This window comes from Nematostella vectensis, chromosome 4, assembly GCF_932526225.1.
Source record: "Nematostella vectensis chromosome 4, jaNemVect1.1, whole genome shotgun sequence".
Lineage (NCBI taxonomy): Eukaryota > Metazoa > Cnidaria > Anthozoa > Actiniaria > Edwardsiidae > Nematostella > Nematostella vectensis.
Genome location: NC_064037.1, coordinates 1,926,283 through 1,943,844, shown reverse-complemented (window position 1 = coordinate 1,943,844; position 17,562 = coordinate 1,926,283). Strand labels below are relative to the sequence as shown.

At 45.0% G+C, this 17,562-nt stretch overlaps 1 protein-coding gene across 7 annotated transcripts in view; it reads right to left on the bottom strand.

Annotated features, from left to right (window-relative positions):
* The window catches only part of LOC5509215 (neuropeptide Y receptor type 1), a 35,512-nt gene that overhangs the window by 6,288 nt on the left and 11,662 nt on the right, over window positions 1–17,562 (bottom strand). Inside the window, exons 1-7 of one of the 7 annotated variants that reach the window (XM_048726163.1) lie at window positions 10,712–12,121; window positions 8,994–9,156; window positions 8,434–8,499; window positions 3,575–3,840; window positions 2,833–3,114; window positions 1,475–1,619; window positions 835–1,107 (exon numbers count right to left, since the gene is read on the bottom strand). In XM_048726163.1, coding sequence (XP_048582120.1) covers window positions 835–1,107; window positions 1,475–1,619; window positions 2,833–3,114; window positions 3,575–3,828 — 954 coding nt within the window. In that variant the 5' untranslated portion in view covers window positions 3,829–3,840; window positions 8,434–8,499; window positions 8,994–9,156; window positions 10,712–12,121. The other 6 variants (XM_048726160.1, XM_048726162.1, XM_048726166.1 and 3 more) reach the window with 6 other exon arrangements.

Genomic DNA, 17,562 nt, shown 5'->3' with positions numbered 1-17,562 from the left:
TATAACTATCACGCTTTACCTCTTGTGGTGGGTGTATAACTACCAGGCTTTACCTCTTGTGGTGGGTGTATAACTGTCACGCTGTACCTCTTGTGGTGGGTGTATAACTATCACGCTTTACCTCCTGTGGTGGGTGTATAACTATCACGCTGTACCTCCTGTGGTGGGTGTATAACTATCACGCTTTACCTCTTGTGGTGGGTGTATAACTATCACGCTTTACCTCTTGTGGTGGGTGTATAACTATCACTCTGTACCTCTTGTGGTGGGTGTATAACTGTCACGCTGTACCTCTTGTGGTGGGTGTATAACTGTCACGCTGTACCTCTTGTGGTGGGTGTATAACTATCACGCTTTACCTCTTGTGGTGGGTGTATAACTGTCACGCTGTACCTCTTGTGGTGGGTGTATAACTATCACGCTTTACCTCTTGTGGTGGGTGTATAACTATCACGCTGTACCCCTTGTGGTGGGTGTATAACTATCACGCTTTACCTCTTGTGGTGGGTGTATAACTATCACGCTGTACCTCTTGTGGTGGGTGTATAACTATCACGCTTTACCCCTTGTGGTGGGTGTATAACTATCACGCTGTACCTCTTGTGGTGGGTGTATAACTATCACGCTTTACCTCCTGTGGTAGGTGTATAACTATCACGCTGTACCTCCTGTGGTGGGTGTATAACTAACACGCTTTACCTCTTGTGGTGGGTGTATAACTGTCACGCTTTACCTCTTGTGGTAGGTGTATAACTATCACGCTGTACCTCTTGTGGTGGGTGTATAACTATCACGCTTTACCTCTTGTGGTAGGTGTATAACTAACACGCTTACCCCTTGTGGTGAATGTATAACTATCTGAGGCTTGTCTCCTGCGATGTACTGCACGGGTTCACCTATCTCGTGCGCCTGCCCTGCGCCTAGCTGTAGGTTGTTGTACGAGCCCTTTGTCTGGTTCTGTGGAATCTGTCTGTGAAGGTTATTGATGGAGCCTTGGGTCGTGGTCGCGGTGATTGACAGCCGGTTGTTTTCACCATTCATGGAACCAATGTTCGAATTTAGGCGTTGGCGGTGCTTCGTCTGAAGGATGTTCATGTGCTGACGAATCTACAATCGCACAATTCTTGAGTACATACTCGTCAAGTGAAAAATAAAGATGCTTGTTGGATTCAATGGTAGTTTGTCCACATCGATCCGTAGCCATTTCTCAAACCGTTTTGATTATGACAGGGGTCTTAGTTATTGGGTTTCCTGTGCATGTAGAGGAGCCGCAAAGAGGTGCGGCGTCACCCTGGTTTTCACACCTTTGATTATTGACACAAGAAACCCGGTCAGAAGGCCTGGGACTAGGATGCTCACAGGAAACCCGCTCAAAAGGCCTTGGATTTGGCTGAGCACAGGAACCCGGCCAGAAGGCCTGGCACCAAGCATAACACAGGAAACCCGGTCAGAATGGGTGTGGCTCCAGACTCACCTGTAGAGCAGAGAGCCCGTAGGCAACGACCATAATCATCATGGGTATCGCAAAACAGAGGAAAAAGCGCGCCAAGCTATAGTTTATCAGAGGGTCCTGTTCGTAGCACCATACTTCATCGCCATCTTTCTCCTCGTGTATGTGTCTGGAAATAATTCAAACAGAATATGATGGGATGGGGTTTGGGTGATCATGTATGAATAATGGGCAAGGGTGGGGTTCGGGTGATCATGTATGAATAACGGACAAGGGTGGGGTTTGTGTGATCATGTATGAATAATGGGCAAGGGTGGGGTTTGTGTGATCATGTATGAATAATGGGCAAGGGTGGGGTTTGGGTGATCATGTATGAATAATGGGCAAGGGTGGGGTTTGGGTGATCATTTATGAATAATGGGCAAGGGTGGGGTTTGGGTGATCATGTATGAATAATGGACAAGGGTGGGGTTCGGGTGATCATGTATGAATAATGGACAAGGGTGGGGTTCGGGTGATCATGTATGAATAATGGACAAGGGTGGGGTTTGTGTGATCATGTATGAATAATGGACAAGGGTGGGGTTTGGGTGATCATGTATGAATAATGGACAAGGGTGGGGTTTGGGTGATCATGTATGAATAATGGACAAGGGTGGGGTTTGGGTGATCATGTATGAATAATGGACAAGGGTGGGGTTTGGGTGATCATGTATGAATAATGGTCAAGGGTGGGGTTTGGGTTATCATGTATGAATAATGGACAAGGGTGGGGTTTGGGTGATCATGTATGAATAATGGACAAGGGTTGGGTTTGGGTGATCATGTATGAATAATGGACAAGGGTGCAGTTTGGGTGATCATGTATGAATGGGCTAGGGTGGGGAGAGGGGGTAGGGAGGGGAGGGAGGGGAGGGTGGGACATGGCAAGGGTGTGTAAGCAAACAAAAAAAATGGGAAAGACTGGTCCAGTATTTTCAAAAACACATTAAAACTATTATATTAAACCATTAAACTATTCAGGAGAACATGTTCTCCGATGAGGCATAGAAACATAACGCAACACTTTTCCAAGAGTGATTCTTTCTTGGTTAAAAGTAAAAAGGACCCCAAATGTCATTACTAAAGACAATCGAAATATACAATGCGCTATAGCATGTTAGACTTTGGCACTTTGGCCAAATAAGAAAAAGAGCTTTTTGAAATAAGCCCCCTTTCTCTAGTAATCCCCCCTTTCCAACCCCCCCCCCCCCCCCCCCGCCCCTCCCTCTGGGGCTAGCCGGGGGCTTATCATAGCTTTTACGGTAATTAGTGACAATAAGCATGTTGAGCTGAAAGCAAGGGCTTTTTTCACGAACAAACTTAGACTGGGGAGAACTTACTGTATGTTATTAGGAATCGAAATGATAATTGGGAACACCCAGGTTGCTAAGATACATCCAAACGCGACCTTGCGTGAAGGCGGTCGCTTGTGTGGCGTGACAACTACTCGGTAACGGTACAGAGCAATGGCGGCGAGGTTGTGCGTGACCACGGTAAACGTGATGGTTATAATGGGAAGGGTGGTGAGACACATGAACTCGCCAAATACCCAAGTTAGACGCTCCTCGTAGTCGAACAAGAAGATGAGGCAAAACGAGCTGATTAACTCTGCCACTGACAGGCTGAAAAGAAAATGTTATTTTGACGTCCGGAAGACACAAGACCACAAAGGTCTATTGTGACGTCATAAAGACAAGGGAGACTGATGAGGTATATTGTGACGCCATAAAGGAAACGAGAAAAACAAATGTCTGTTGTGACGTCATAGAGACAATAAAGAAACTAAGGTATATCGTGACGTCATAGAGACAAGAGAAAAACAGGTATATTGTGACATCATAGAGACAAGAGAAAAAAGTAATATTGTGACGTCATAGAGGCACCAATAAAACAAAGATCTATTGTGACGTCATCAAGGGCCCGAGAAAAAACAAAGGTCTATTGTGACGTCATAAAACCAAGAGAAAAATCGAAGTGTATTGTGACGTCATAAAGGGAACAAGAAAAACAAAATGTTTATTTGGGCTTCACAGAGAAGACAGACGATTAAAAATCCCTCCCCACTCTCCCCTCCCCTCTCACCTTGTCACCAGGTAGTAGGTGAATGGCTTTCTCGATGGACCCGTCCTGATTGCCTGGATCACGATCGTGTTGCCAAGCAACGCGGCGAAAATCACAACCCCGAACACAAACTTGCGAAACGTTTCAAGCGCCTCGGGCTCTTTGTGGTAAAACGGTTGACCAGGTACCGTGGTCGCATTGAAGGTAGCATGGCTCGTGGCATTGCTAATGAGCGTGGCGTTTGCAGATGTGAAGTTGAACGTGCTGTTGAACATTATCGGAATTTCCTGTAAATAAATGTCATAAGAGAATGGGATTTGTGTATATTTATATATAAACAGGCTAGAGCAAAAGCAATGATAAATATATTTGGCTCCTTATTTTCTCCTTAAAACGACAACATCTTAAGAACTATATGTAAATTAGAGTTCTCGATTATAACCTGCTTGACAGAAAAATAAAAATGTGTAAAAAAAACGTTAATTACAAATTTCATCTTTTGTTTTTCTTTTGAAGTTTTATAAAAGTTGAAGGATTTCCTGAGCTCCTAGAGGTTTGTTTTTTCAATGTTTTCTTTTTTTTCCGTATTCTCGACGAAATAACTGATATAGCTAATTGCTATCTAACTTACAGGCCTATAGGTTTAGGGATTATTTATTAGTACATTGTGAATGTTGTGAATGTTTTGGCGAAGTCGAATAAGCGCATATTCTTGAATTAATTTAATTTGTGGAGCATCCGCCTTACCTAAAGAGCATCTTACTAACGAGTGCACGATCGAGTTCACGCTGTCGTTGTCTCGTATTCACCTTCGGAATTTCAGGTTATTATATAGTCTTCAATGTTTTGGTACATTCTTAACAAGCTGTGTGAATGTTTTGACGAAGTCGAATAAGCGCACATTCTTGAATTGAAAAACATCATCAACATAATTGTGGACCATGGACTTAACGTTACTTTGCGTTGCCTCGCATTCAACCTTTTTGGGGATTTTGAGTTATTATGTCGACTTCAGTGTAAACGTAAACCATATTCTAGCACCTGCTTTGATGAATTTCTCCAGCGTGCAAATAGCGTAGCCGATGGGCCTAGAGGATGCTGGGGTTGCCAAGTGGACCATTACACTGTGGACCATTACACTACACGATATCTGGTGCTTTATACAGTGAGCACGTCATTACGATATAAAAAGTCATTGTGATATCAATCATGACAGCAGATATTACTAGACGACGCTATATATTATGGTAATTTGCTGACATTCTAGAAATTTTATATCTAATGCATATAAAGCCTTATCGGCAGACTTGTAAAAGGAGAAACCTACCACACGACAAGCCAACAAGGGAAACATGTTGGCATGAAATTTGATAAGGTAAACCAATTAAGCGAAAATTGGTTCTGTACTATCTATTGAGCTTGCCGGATTAAGTCAACAGGAAGATTTGTCGTTGTTTTGTACACTCATAATATATTTATTATTCTAAATATAAGTGTGCAAATGGCCCTTAAATTAGCGAGTGCCAAGAAAGCATGTATAGCCTACTTTTATGGCGCCTGCTGTATCAACAGGGGGTCTATAAATTGGCTTTAAGTTGGCTTGTACATGTTTATTTTACACGGCGCCATTCAACTAGCGAGGATACACCCTATGGGATAGCCACAAACCCACGCGCGAAACTTTATCAGAACTGCTATACCATGCTGAGTTAGAAGTCATGGAAAAACATAGTCCATTTAGCCACCTGCATTTTATCACTTAGTGCTATAAGTATTGCTTTACAAGTTATGTATTTCTGCGACGCTACAATATCAAATACAGACTTGATTTATACATCCATAGACCCCCAAAAAAGAAATGGCTTCAGATGATTTTGATCTTCCTTCGATAATAAAAAAGGCCGTGTAATTTGGCAAGCCTAGCAGAGTGCCTTGTTCACACCACTTTAAGATAGCCCTCGCAAAGTTTTGCTTTCTGTTGGACAGTACTACTTTCTATTTTAATTGATATTTGTAAGTAGTACAATAACTGTAGTACCATTTTTAAAATGAATGCATTGATAGTAAGAAAAGAGGGTTTGTAAGCAGCATATAAATGTAGACTCTTTAGCTATAGAGCAAATCAGACAGTGTCAAATAGTAATATACGATTTTATTCAGGTTTGCACCTAAGAGCAAATTAGTTGAGTCTGACGCGCTCATTGCCGGAGATCCAGACATCGAGCCATTTCTGTGAAAGGGTTTTCCGGGAAAAGTCACTCACTCTCTTTTAATCAGGCTTAAAATCATAAAATACACAATGTAATACAAGTAATATTTTAAAGGATTATCGAAACAAATGTAATGATACGATTAGTTTTCGGTATTTTACTTTTATGATAACACGCCTGTTTATTAGAGGAGTGTTTGATAACATTGAAATGTTGTACATCTTTTACTAAGCCTTTTTCCATTTACTGAGATGCATTATTCACACTTAGGTCAATATCACCCAGAAAGTCAGTACAAAAAAACGAAACAAGAAAAATGTGCTATTTTAAGACTCAAAACGAAATTAAACGCATCAGATTTTAGATGTCTAACTGGAGAAGTTTTCATAAGCAAAAAATTATGAATGAATAGCCTTTTAAGCAATTTGTTGTGAAGTGGTGTGCTCATTTCAATTAGGACAATAAGTGACCTCATTTTTGGCTAAATATTTGTACCAACCTTTTTTAACAATTCGAAGCAGGTGAGAAATTCCATCAAGCCAGCAGTGTAGATAACATTCGGACTTTGGGGTTATCGTTGAGAGAAGATAGCATTAACTTTGAAGAATACGCTCTTTTGCTTGTACCCGATAACCGCACAGTACACGGTTCACTTTTATGATTCATTTAAACACATAAAGGATATCACGTGATAAAGTTGCCATGAATATATCACATCACGAGTTCTGATCACGTGGTAAACGATATCTGAACTAAACTTGGGGTATTTCATTTTACACAACTACACCAAAAGGAGAAAACAAGCAAGACAAGAGTATTGCGCGGTTTGTTTGTTTGTGGCTTCTTTGCGCTCCAAAGAGAGGACGAGATCAGTTTCAATTTGAGATGAGAGCGGTTTTTGTGTGTGTCATTTAATGGAAGCCCTTAGAAACGCCTTGAAAAGTTGGCTGTATGTTGGGGAAGCAAGCGAACCGAAATAATAGCCTTCGACTGTTCTCTGATGACTTTGATTTAAAAGTTTAACAGACACTTCTAAAATGCGCTGCGTTAATAAGAGCTTGTTTAAAAAAAATAAAAAAATAATGAGATGTATGAGGATATACATTTAGAACCAGGCAGGCTTAGTTATAAATATTGTATGATGGATTGTTTTATTATTAATAACTATCGCGTAAGTGAATTATTTGCAGTTTGCCGCAACATTGACTGTCTTTAACAGGAAAATTTCTTAAACCGTAGATTGACGGCGGCCAGTCAGGTTAGCGTTCTTATCACCATGGTTGTATAGAAATCCTGGATTTTTAAACACAGGTAGCCCAGGCTGACGGCAAGTGAAAAAAAAACTAGCAATTTTTAAGCTGGGCTGTTACAAATTTATAAAGCAATTTTATGCCTGTAAATATTTGCGCGCTTTTTTAGTGCAGAGCATCTAAATTCGCAGTGTTTTTGCAAATCTCCTTGTACTTTGCCGCTGGCATAAAGCAGGTAGCGTGCGAGTGGATGCTTTTGAAGCCATTTTTCGAACTATGTTTCTATGCGTGATGTATTCTTGTGTCGTGTCGTATGCCTTCTCTTTCCTCTGAACATCTCTCTTTGTATAAGGGAATATATGGTGCCGAGTCAAATTAACGATTTATTTGAATGACCTCCAAAATTGTTTCAGCCCGAAGGGTGAATAGAAGTGCCTATTTATTTACCGCTACAGATCGAACAAGCAAGGTTAATAAAAGTTTTATCGTACGGATTTTAGAAATTAAGTTAGGACGAGAATACCCTGGTTGGCCTTGCTGGCCACTAAATAGAGAGACGTCCGAGCCCTCGCTATGGCCACTAAATAGAGAGACGTTCGAGCCCTCGCTATGGTCACTAAATAGAGAGACGTTCGAGCCCTCGCTATGGCCACTAAATAGAGAGACGTTCGAGCCCTCGCTATGGCCACTAAATAGAGAGACGTTCGAGCCCTCGCTATGGTCACTAAATAGAGAGACGTTCGAGCCCTCGCTATGGCCACTAAATAGAGAGACGTTCGAGCCCTCGCTATGGCCACTAAATAGAGAGACGTTCGAGCCCTCGCTATGGCCACTAAATAGAGAGACGTTCGAGCCCTCGCTATGGCCACTAAATAGAGAGACGTTCGAGGCTCTGGAACCAGGGTAGCATACGTGAGTGTATGTCTATCGTTACAACAAAACAACTATCTTAAAGAATAAATGACGTCTGTTTTTTTGTTTCGGCAATATGGCGACAGAGTCGTACCCAACGAAAAGATTTATAAAGATAAAGACAATTTGACGTATGGTAATAGATTTAAGTAAGTTTTATCTTTCTGACAACATTTTGAGGAATATTATTGAAGAATTTTTTTCTCAAAGCTGTAACGAAAAGGTGTTAGTCTAAACACTCTTTTATAAAAGAACATGAAATATTTAGGGATTCTTGGCTAAAATTTTAAGATTTTAATTCAAAGTTTTCCTTTTATAAACGGAATAGTGTATCTATATTAAATCATAATATGTCGTAAAATATGCTGAGATTGGGAAACGTGAAAATGTGACTTGAGAAGAATTACAGACAAAAAGGGTATATACTTAGGAAACTTCTTGCTAATTCACAAAACCATGAAAAACATCAACAGCAACATCATATGTGTGGCTTGCTGCTTGAACCCACCTGTGGGCCGTGTCGCCAGACTCCTTGCCTTCGCCTTGCCTTAAACGCGGTCTAATGCGGAAGTACCTATCTTCCAGAGAGCAACATCAATTACAAAAAGCAGGCTTATGCCATAATCCATTTGAGCAATACGGTGCGTTCAAAACAGGTCATCATAAAAATGCAAAACACCCCTTGACAGCAGTTTTATTTGCAGCCGAACAAAATTGCCTAATGAATAATATAACAAGTCTTTTTTCTCATATCATTTGCCTGGAACAGGTGGAAAGCCCTTATTTTTTAACAGTATATTAGCTTGTCTATTTTATACATTCTGCTTTCAGAAACTCTTAGTATTGAAAACATATTAGATAGATTGCTTATCGCTTTAGGCTGGTTTCCATACGATCGCACTCGAAACTATCGTAGGTGTTTTTTATAAGACTCGGCCTGCGATCGTGTGCGATTATATGGAGACTCACCCTGCGATCGTGTGCGATTATATGGAGACTCACCCTGCGATCGTGTGCGATTATATGGAGACTCACCCTGCGATCGTGTGCGATTATATGGAGACTCACCCTGCGATCGTGTGCGATTATATGGAGACTCGCCCTGCGATGATCGTGTGCGATTATATGGAGACTCGCCCTGCGATTGTGTGCGATTATATGGAGACTCGCCCTGCGATCGTGGGCGATCGAGTACGATCATATGTCGTCCAATCGAGGCTTTGTATTTTTCCTGAAAGAACATATTCCCGAAGTAAAAACCCTGTAATAACTCCTTTTCAGATATCAAATGGCCGGTCCTTAAGCAAACACGATGAATTATTCTTATCAAAGCAATGTCTGCAGATTCATGACACTAGGCCAAGTGTCTTGGATCATTATTCATCGTGTTTGCTTAAGGACCGGCAATTTGATATCTGAAGAGGGTTATTACAGGGTTTTAGGATCAATCTTGAGTTCCTTCTAGAATAATAAGACACAATGCATTGCCTTTGTAATTGATTTCACCAATGAAATGACCTTACAACATAAAGCTCGAAATCAACAAAAATCATGACCTTTAGCAAATAAGAAATATAGCGATATTACGGCAATCCTGCGCATAGTCTGTAAGTAATTTTTAACACGTAACGAAAACATCATATATTTTCTCCCTTTGTAGTTGGTGTTTTTTTCCAAATTAAACACACGTCGGATTCCCATATTAAACGATCTTTACTTCATACCCATAAAAAGCTAATAAACTTGAGCTTATAGTCTCCCCCCCCCCCCCCCCCCCGGAATCGCACATTTTTATCAATTTATTACGTGTATTATTATTTCTTGTATTACGGGTGATGCTCTGAGCGATTACCTAACCAGCTATAAAAATATTTCTTACCTTTTTACATCTCGTTTTGGATTCTAGAATCCTCTATTATATTTGTTGTCCCGGTTTCGGTGCCTACTAAATAATTAGGCGAATGCGTATTTTCCACTCTCGATTTATCTCTCTTTATTTACATTCCACACTGGTCTTTATTTTTTCCAGCTCTTCTTTTATTCATTTTTTGCTTTAATCTATAATATTGGACGTAAAATTTGGATTTAACAAGTGCCTCGGAATATTTCTTTGGCACCGCACTGGATAAGTGCTAGGCGTTAATGGGATTTGAACCTTAAGTCGAGAATGTTATATTGCTCGCAAAGTGAGTAAGTGCAAGTGCTCACTTAATTCACTGAAATCACTCCCGCATACGGCTTGCCCTATTGACGCATATCGGAGCTCAAAATAAACATTTTATAACAATGACAGAATGCCGAGAGTTTGTATGTTCGGGGGGCAGGGGTAGGGGTTGGGAGGGATGAATGAATGAATTAATATTACGTTTTTTTAATAGGAGAGGACCGTCTCTTTTTATTGACCTCATTGGGTGTCAAGCCTAAGGTTGAACACTCTCCGCGAGGATGCGAGTGATATTCGCTTTATTAGCTTTGTATGCGGAAGAAAATGTCCTTTACTACTGTGTGATATCTACAACAAAACTCATATATCATAAGTCACTCGAGTTAAACCGATAATAGAAAACGACCGTGAATAACCTATATGATAAGCCGAAAACACGGTGGCGTCATCCAAGACAGACAAGTTATGAGACGGGCATTTTGTCAGACAATTTCTTCTTGGCTGAGCAAACAAGAGTTTTAATCAAGTTAAGAAAATGAAAATTAGGCCCGGTGCTTGTTTTAATAAGCGCGCGCATTTCCTTTGAAAAATGTTACGACATTTATTTACCATCATCACATACCTTAAGCTGGGTAGAATACTGCTACGGACCACTAGGAACAGTTGAGTCGGTTATTGCTGGTTCTTTCTCAGGCTAGACTTACACCTCTAGCGCCTCTGCTGCAGCCGTTTTAAACCGGAGTTAATTATGGTGAAACGATTACCAAGTCTTCTTGGGGGATGTGAACCCCCGCCTCTGCCGGCAATGCGCATTGTATAACAAAAACACAAAGCTTATCCCAAGTATATACAATGTCGACAGTTAACATAAATTGCGCACAAATTAACACAATTTACGACATCTGCAGAACACTTTTGCCTATTTAGATCCACCAAGGTAATAAAACTTTGGAAGCTTACGCACGAGTCGGCCAAAGAAGAAATTCGTGTTAACCTATGGATTACGACGAGATGCGTAGTGCACACACTTGTTAATTAGCAAAAGGAGGATGCTCTCAATTACACTCTTTTTTCATAAGATCCAGCTAACAGATAACAAAGCCCAATTCAGATTCGCTTGCCCTTTCTCGACAAATATAGAATACTTTGAATCCACTGCGAATCCTCTGCTACTGCGTAAAAAAGGGAAAATATAATATTTTTTTGTATTCCATGTGCCAATGTGGCATTTAAAAGAAGTGGTTTTGTTTATTTGTTGTTTTCACCCCGTTTCGTTTGCAGTGGGTCATTCTCCTTGTTTTGAAGTATTCATTTTTTAAAGTTTTTTAACCAATTGTACTGGTGCCGTACATAGCGGGACATGTGATTCTCTGAGAGGACAGTTATTTCTTTATCGCTTCTGACATATTCACCTTTTAGGAACCGACCTCAGTTTTGATATCGGATCAGTTTCATTTGTGTTTTATCCTTATTTTGCTCGCTTTTTTAACGACATACTTGGTTGTAAGATTTTGTTTTAGCAGAGAGACAGCTGGGGGGGAGAGAAAGGTAAAACAAATTTTCCTTTTTTGCTCCTCTAGAGCTCTCGCTTGCTAAAACAGGAATTTTAGGCATATAAAAACGCACAGAAAAAGGCGACAGCAGCCGCAAAAAAAGACAAATTCACAGAGAAAGACGTGAAATGCACATTGAAATGGACCCTGTCTGATATATTTCTCCATACCGCGACGTTTTACTCCATACATATCGCGACCTTTTTTTCTATACCACGACGTTTTTCTCTATGCCGCGACGTGGAAACTTCATGGTCTAGCCATGACGCGTACTTACTTGTTTGGTAATTTTGGCACAAGTGAATATTTAACAATTATACATTTCCATTGAGATTGATAGTGGCGAATTATCTACCGTAAGTCGAAAGGCTCAAGGTAGATATTTTTAAAGCCACTATCCGCCAAAATGGAAATGGTATAATTGTTTTATATTAAACGAGCTTTAGCAGTTAGGGTCATAACTAAAATTGGAGGCATTTTGTAAATAAAGAACTTATCCAATCACAGCAGATTACCCACCCCCTCCCCCTTGGTATTTGTATACCAAGCGATTACTTGAAACAAGATGGCGGCGAGAAGGGGAGTACGAATATACAGCCTAACCGTTTCTTTGAAGCTGTTTGACACCCCGAAAATAATATGCCACATTCAATATCGAAATACACGCACTTATAGTTCGCTAAACGATGAACACAGACCCGGGAAGCAATGTCGACTCGATGCGAATCCCATGCGAATGCGTTGTAATAAGCTAAATACAGCAACTAAAACACTAGTGTCAAAGTTTCACTTGATACAAAACTAAATAGAGCACTTCTAACTTTGCCTCTCTGTGTTTCTATCCAAACCACGAGGTTATTTTATTAGTTATTTTATAGTTATTTTAGACTGATCTTCAAGGCAACAACTTCATACCAGGGGTCTACTATGGGGGGGACTGGGCGGTTTCATAGAACGGGCTGGGAGGCGCGCCGAGCCCCGCCGAGCCCCCCAGCCCCGTTTCAGGCAGATGAAGGATCGCGTAGATAAATAATTAGCAATAATTAGCAATCATTGATCTACGGCGGGCGGGATTCGCGTAGATGAATAATTGGCAATAGTCAGCGATTGTTAATCTACGGCGGGCGGGGTTCGCGTAGATAAATCATTAGCAATGATTAGCAATCGTTAATCTACGTCGGGCGGGGCTCTGGTAGAAAAGAAGCTGCGCGCTCGTCCTGTCTGATATCGCAGCCCGCGATATGGGCAATTAGAGACTGGGTGGCACAGGGCGTACCCAAACACTCGCTCTGTCTGATATCGCAACCCGCGATACGGGCAATTAGAGACTGTGTGGCACAAGGCATACCCAAACATGGACGCTTACATAGAGGAGATTCTCAATAGCATGCCTGACAAAGAGGCGCCTGCCGTACTAGCAGGGCTGGTCCAGAACATCCTGGACGAGGACATCCCCGAGGATGTCAAGCACAAGCTGCTTATGCCGCTCTTTCCGGCAGAAGCGCGTCGGCGAGAGGCTGACAAAGAGGCCGCGAAGCAGGAGCCGTGGCGTGAGTTCGACCCGCTTCTAAAGCAAAAGGGCTCAGAGGGCTCAGGCCCCGAGGAGTACTATTCTCTCTTCGTCGTCGGCGCCCATCTTCGGTTCCCAAGCGTGGATGCCACTCTTCGGGGCCAAGACATAAGCGCCGGTGTTTACCAGGAGATACGAGATCTTGGTGGAGCAGGAGTCATTGCTCCAAAGCCGGTTATGCGGGGGCCTGATATCAATGACGATGGCTCGGTGTGGTGGGTCTCGCACGAGCGAGAGTCTCTGCGGGCAAACGCAGTGTTGCTACTGGTGCTTGAGATGGTAGACCCTGACCGGCGTTACAGACTCTTTACGGTCGTTGGTAAGGCCCCCGCAGAGCCATTGGCGCCAATCAAAGAGGAGGAAGGGCGCTCGGAGCACAAGATTGGTGGGTCATTAGTCAAAAGAGGAGACCAAATCGCAGTCGGCGCCCTGGAAGGTATCGATGCAGGTATTTGGGAGAAAGGGCGAGAGTACCTCGTCTACGTGAGATTACGAGCCTCGCCCTTTATCTGAGCAAAATGGGGAGCCTGGGCCAATGTTTGATCGAGAGGGGAGTGACGCCTTCGCTAACTGTGTTGTGAGTTGAGATGTTGCCGACTTCTCGAGGAATCGCAGTACCTCACGCTCCCTTGGTCTAACCAAGACACGATGCAAGATCCTCGAGCGATTTGACAAGAAGCTGGCTACTACGGGATGCACCAAAGAAGACCTTTTTGAGATGGAAAAGAGGCTCGAGATAAAGCTCGTAGCCGTGGACCCCCTGGGCAACGTTATGTGGGACTCGGGGAAGTACAAGACTAAGGCGAGGGTCACTATCCCTTGCCACAATAACCACGCCTGGGCGGAGCTTCCGACTGAACCACCTGTGATCACGAGCGTCCACGGCCTAGACTTCAAGGCTGAGGATGAGCTTCGTTCGCTACCTCAGGAGAAGGCTTTAACCAGTGCAGCCACGAAAACGCGCGAGGCAAAAGTGCGAGAGGTGCTCATTCGCTTTACAAACAGGGCGATCCCAAGAGGCAGGAGGATCTGGTTATGCGGGCGCGTTATAGTCACGCACGAGGGGAAGCTATACCGATCGGAGAGAGATAGCGTCGCGATCGACAGGGCGTTTACGGACGAGACGGGGCATGATCCTCAATGGCTCCCTGATGATCACCCAGCCTACCAAGAGTACACCGAAGCTACGCACTCGATGGGCGGCGCAATAGGGTACCGTTTCAAGAAGTGGGTCCAAAGAGAGAACATCAGGTCAACGCCTCTTAAATACAGGGACGTCTGGCAAGAGGCGCAGGTTGAGTCCAAAGTGTGGAATAGCAAGGAAAACTTAGGGGCGCAGCCTCATGCGCACATCGACATGCGTGCGGCGTAACTAGGATGCGAGGACAGTGTCTTCGGCGGCGCCTCTGACGCCAATGACTTGGTACGGAAATACGGCTTCCATACGAACGTATATCGTATCGCGGATGTTGTGGGACGGCCATTGAGCGAGGTTCTTCAACTAACCGGGGTCATTCAGCTAACCGAGTGGGAGTTCTCTGAGGCCTGCCACCCCTACACTTCCGGGAGGGTAGGGCAGCACTTGGAACAAAACGAGGGCTGGATCACCACGCCAGAGCTCAAGGACCTGTTAGACTCGGGAGACCTCGTCACGGCCACGGCGAGGGAGGTATTGTATAGCGTCGGAAAGAAGGACTCCATCAGGTTCCCCCACTCTAGCGCGAGTAGCGAAGACTCGCAGTATCCTGAGGGTCGAGATCTTGCTGTCCGTTTCGTAGGCAAGTGCGCTCGCCATAGTCCTCGATCGTTGTTCGCGACCGTGAAGAAGCCGCGTATCTAACAAACCTCCTTGCGGGCACCGACCACTTACTTAACTTCGAGCATGCCGACGGGGCTCATCTGATCCAATACAAAGAAGGTTTCCGACGCTCACAATGATACCATATCAGGGCCTTCGTCTTGGCGTACACAAACATAGCGTTGCGAGGCATGTTGAGGCGGATTCCTCGCGAAGACGTCCTCCGGGTGTGCACAGATGCCATATACGCAAAGGCGGTGCCCAGTGGCGTAAAGCTCGTGGAGCAAAATCCGAGGTATGGAGAGTGGCGCCACAAGAAGCCTGGTTACGAGTGGCGACCCGAAGCGGCTTGGGATCCGAAGAAGTCGGGGAGCTTGGCCAAAGAGCCAAGCACTGCGCCGATTCTGCCGTGCGATCTAGTGGCCGCAACCTCTGCAAAGATGTATCTAGCCGGCCAAGGAGGATCGGGGAAGACCGAGTGGGCGGTGAGAATGTTCCGCGGCCGCAACGTTGTGGTGCTCACTCCCGAGAACGACCTCGCCCACGACCATCGCAATAACCCGCGCCTCGCGGTGAAGGCTCAAACCTACCACCATTACCTCTGCATACCAGCGGAGAAGCCGATAGAGGAGTGGAGACCTTCCGAGCTGTGGCACAAACTCGACCGTCTCGCAGAAGTAATCATCATTGACGAGTGCTGTAAGGTACAGACTAAAGTGTTACGCGCCATCCTAGAGTATCTCGCCACGCGGCCGTGTCAGGTAGTGTGTTGTGGCGACTATGGGCAGGTCCCGCCGCCCTGGGGAGATAAAGAGGGGCCTCACGATATGCTCGAAGAGTGGGCACAAGGGAACATCCGCTGGTTCGAGTCCGACTACCGCTGCCTGTGTGAAGACTGCGGAAAGCCGTACAGTACATGCGACTGCGGCCCTGCCGCGCCCTCCTCCAGGCTCCACGACATAAAGGACCGGATTTGGTGTCGGTCAGATTCACAACAGCTTGAGGTGTTTCGAGAGGAGTGGGATGGGGTAGCGTTCGACGCGGCGATCGAGCAGGCCCACCCAAACGATGTGCGGGTGTGCTCGACCAACAACAATAGGGGCTCTTGTTCAGCAGCGATTGATAGAGCACCACAGGAAAAACTACCCTCGATTGCCAGCAACCATCTGCTTTGACCCCGATCCTAGCGTCGCGCATCGTTATCGCAAGCAAGGGCGGCCAGTGCCCGTGCCAATCAAAAGGGGTGAGAAGGTTGACGTATACAAAGGCACGGTAGTCGAGGTTCCTCTCGACGCGTTCCTTAACGGGCTTCCCCTCGAGCGGAAATGCGCGGGCTGGGGGACCGTCCACCGGGTGCAGGGCAAGACTATCCAGACTCCAAGACGTCTGTTTATCATAGACCACAGCTTAGAGGGCATCTCCCGCGTGCGGCACGCCGACCAGATAGTTCGCGTGATTCCCCCCGATAACGCCCCCGGTGCCTTGGTTCCCACAGGACTGCAGGCTACGCCCAGTGAAGAGCTCATTATAGCGCGAATCAAGCGATACGCTATAGACAACAGGCAAAAGGGTCGCACAAAGTACACGGGATCGCACCACGTTCTAACGGTAGACCACGTACTCGGCATGATTGCTGAGGCGGAAAAGAAGTGCACGGTCTGTGGCACTCTTCTGTTTAAGGGATACACCAAGAGCCATCCCCAATGCTTCAGTATCGACCGGCTAGACGACAGTCAGGGTCACTACAAGTGGAATGTCAGACTCACGTGCCTTAGCTGCAATAGAAGGCACAAGCGCTGATCACGCAACACGCAACTGCGAACGCGTGAAGCCGTGCTTAGAGTACGCCGTGTAATACAACACTGGCTGTCCGGGCTCCATAACCCTATTTAGTATTGGGTATGCCTTGCTTGTCCACCACGGGTCCGTCACTCGCCGTCGGCCCTTGTCCTGGAGGTCTTCCTCGTTAACGGCGATGTACACCTCCGTTCCGACCTCTAAGGGGACCTATAGGGGGGCTTTTCGGCTTTGAGAGGCACGCGCCTCAGCTTTATGGCGTCTTTAGGCGCAAGGCCAGTCATGCGAGTCTTCATTGCGTTTATGTCCCAGATGACGATTGTGAAAGCGGTAACCCACTCGCGGTTTGTTTCGCCGGATGCAAGCTCCTCCGAGTACTGCGCACGAGTACTGTGCTCCTCCGAGTACTGCGCACTGCGCTGTGCCAGCCAGCGATGGAAAGACTCGGCGAAAGCTTGGCTCCTGTAGTGCCCTGGCTCAGCCCGTCGGACCTCCACTCCGTGGTCTGTTAGGAGCTTTGTGGTAGCACCCTTGAACTCCGTGCCGTCATCAACCATGAGGACTTTAGGCCATGTGAGAGGTCCCTCTGCATAGACGTCGGCGAGTTCGCGGGAGACGACGGCCGCGCTCTTAGTCCTCAGTGGGCGGGCGGCTTTATATCGTGAAGCAACGTCAACAACAGTCAGGGCATACTTGTACCCGCGGTCGGTTGGCAAGAATAGTAGGTCCGACTGGTGGATACGGTTTGGTATCTG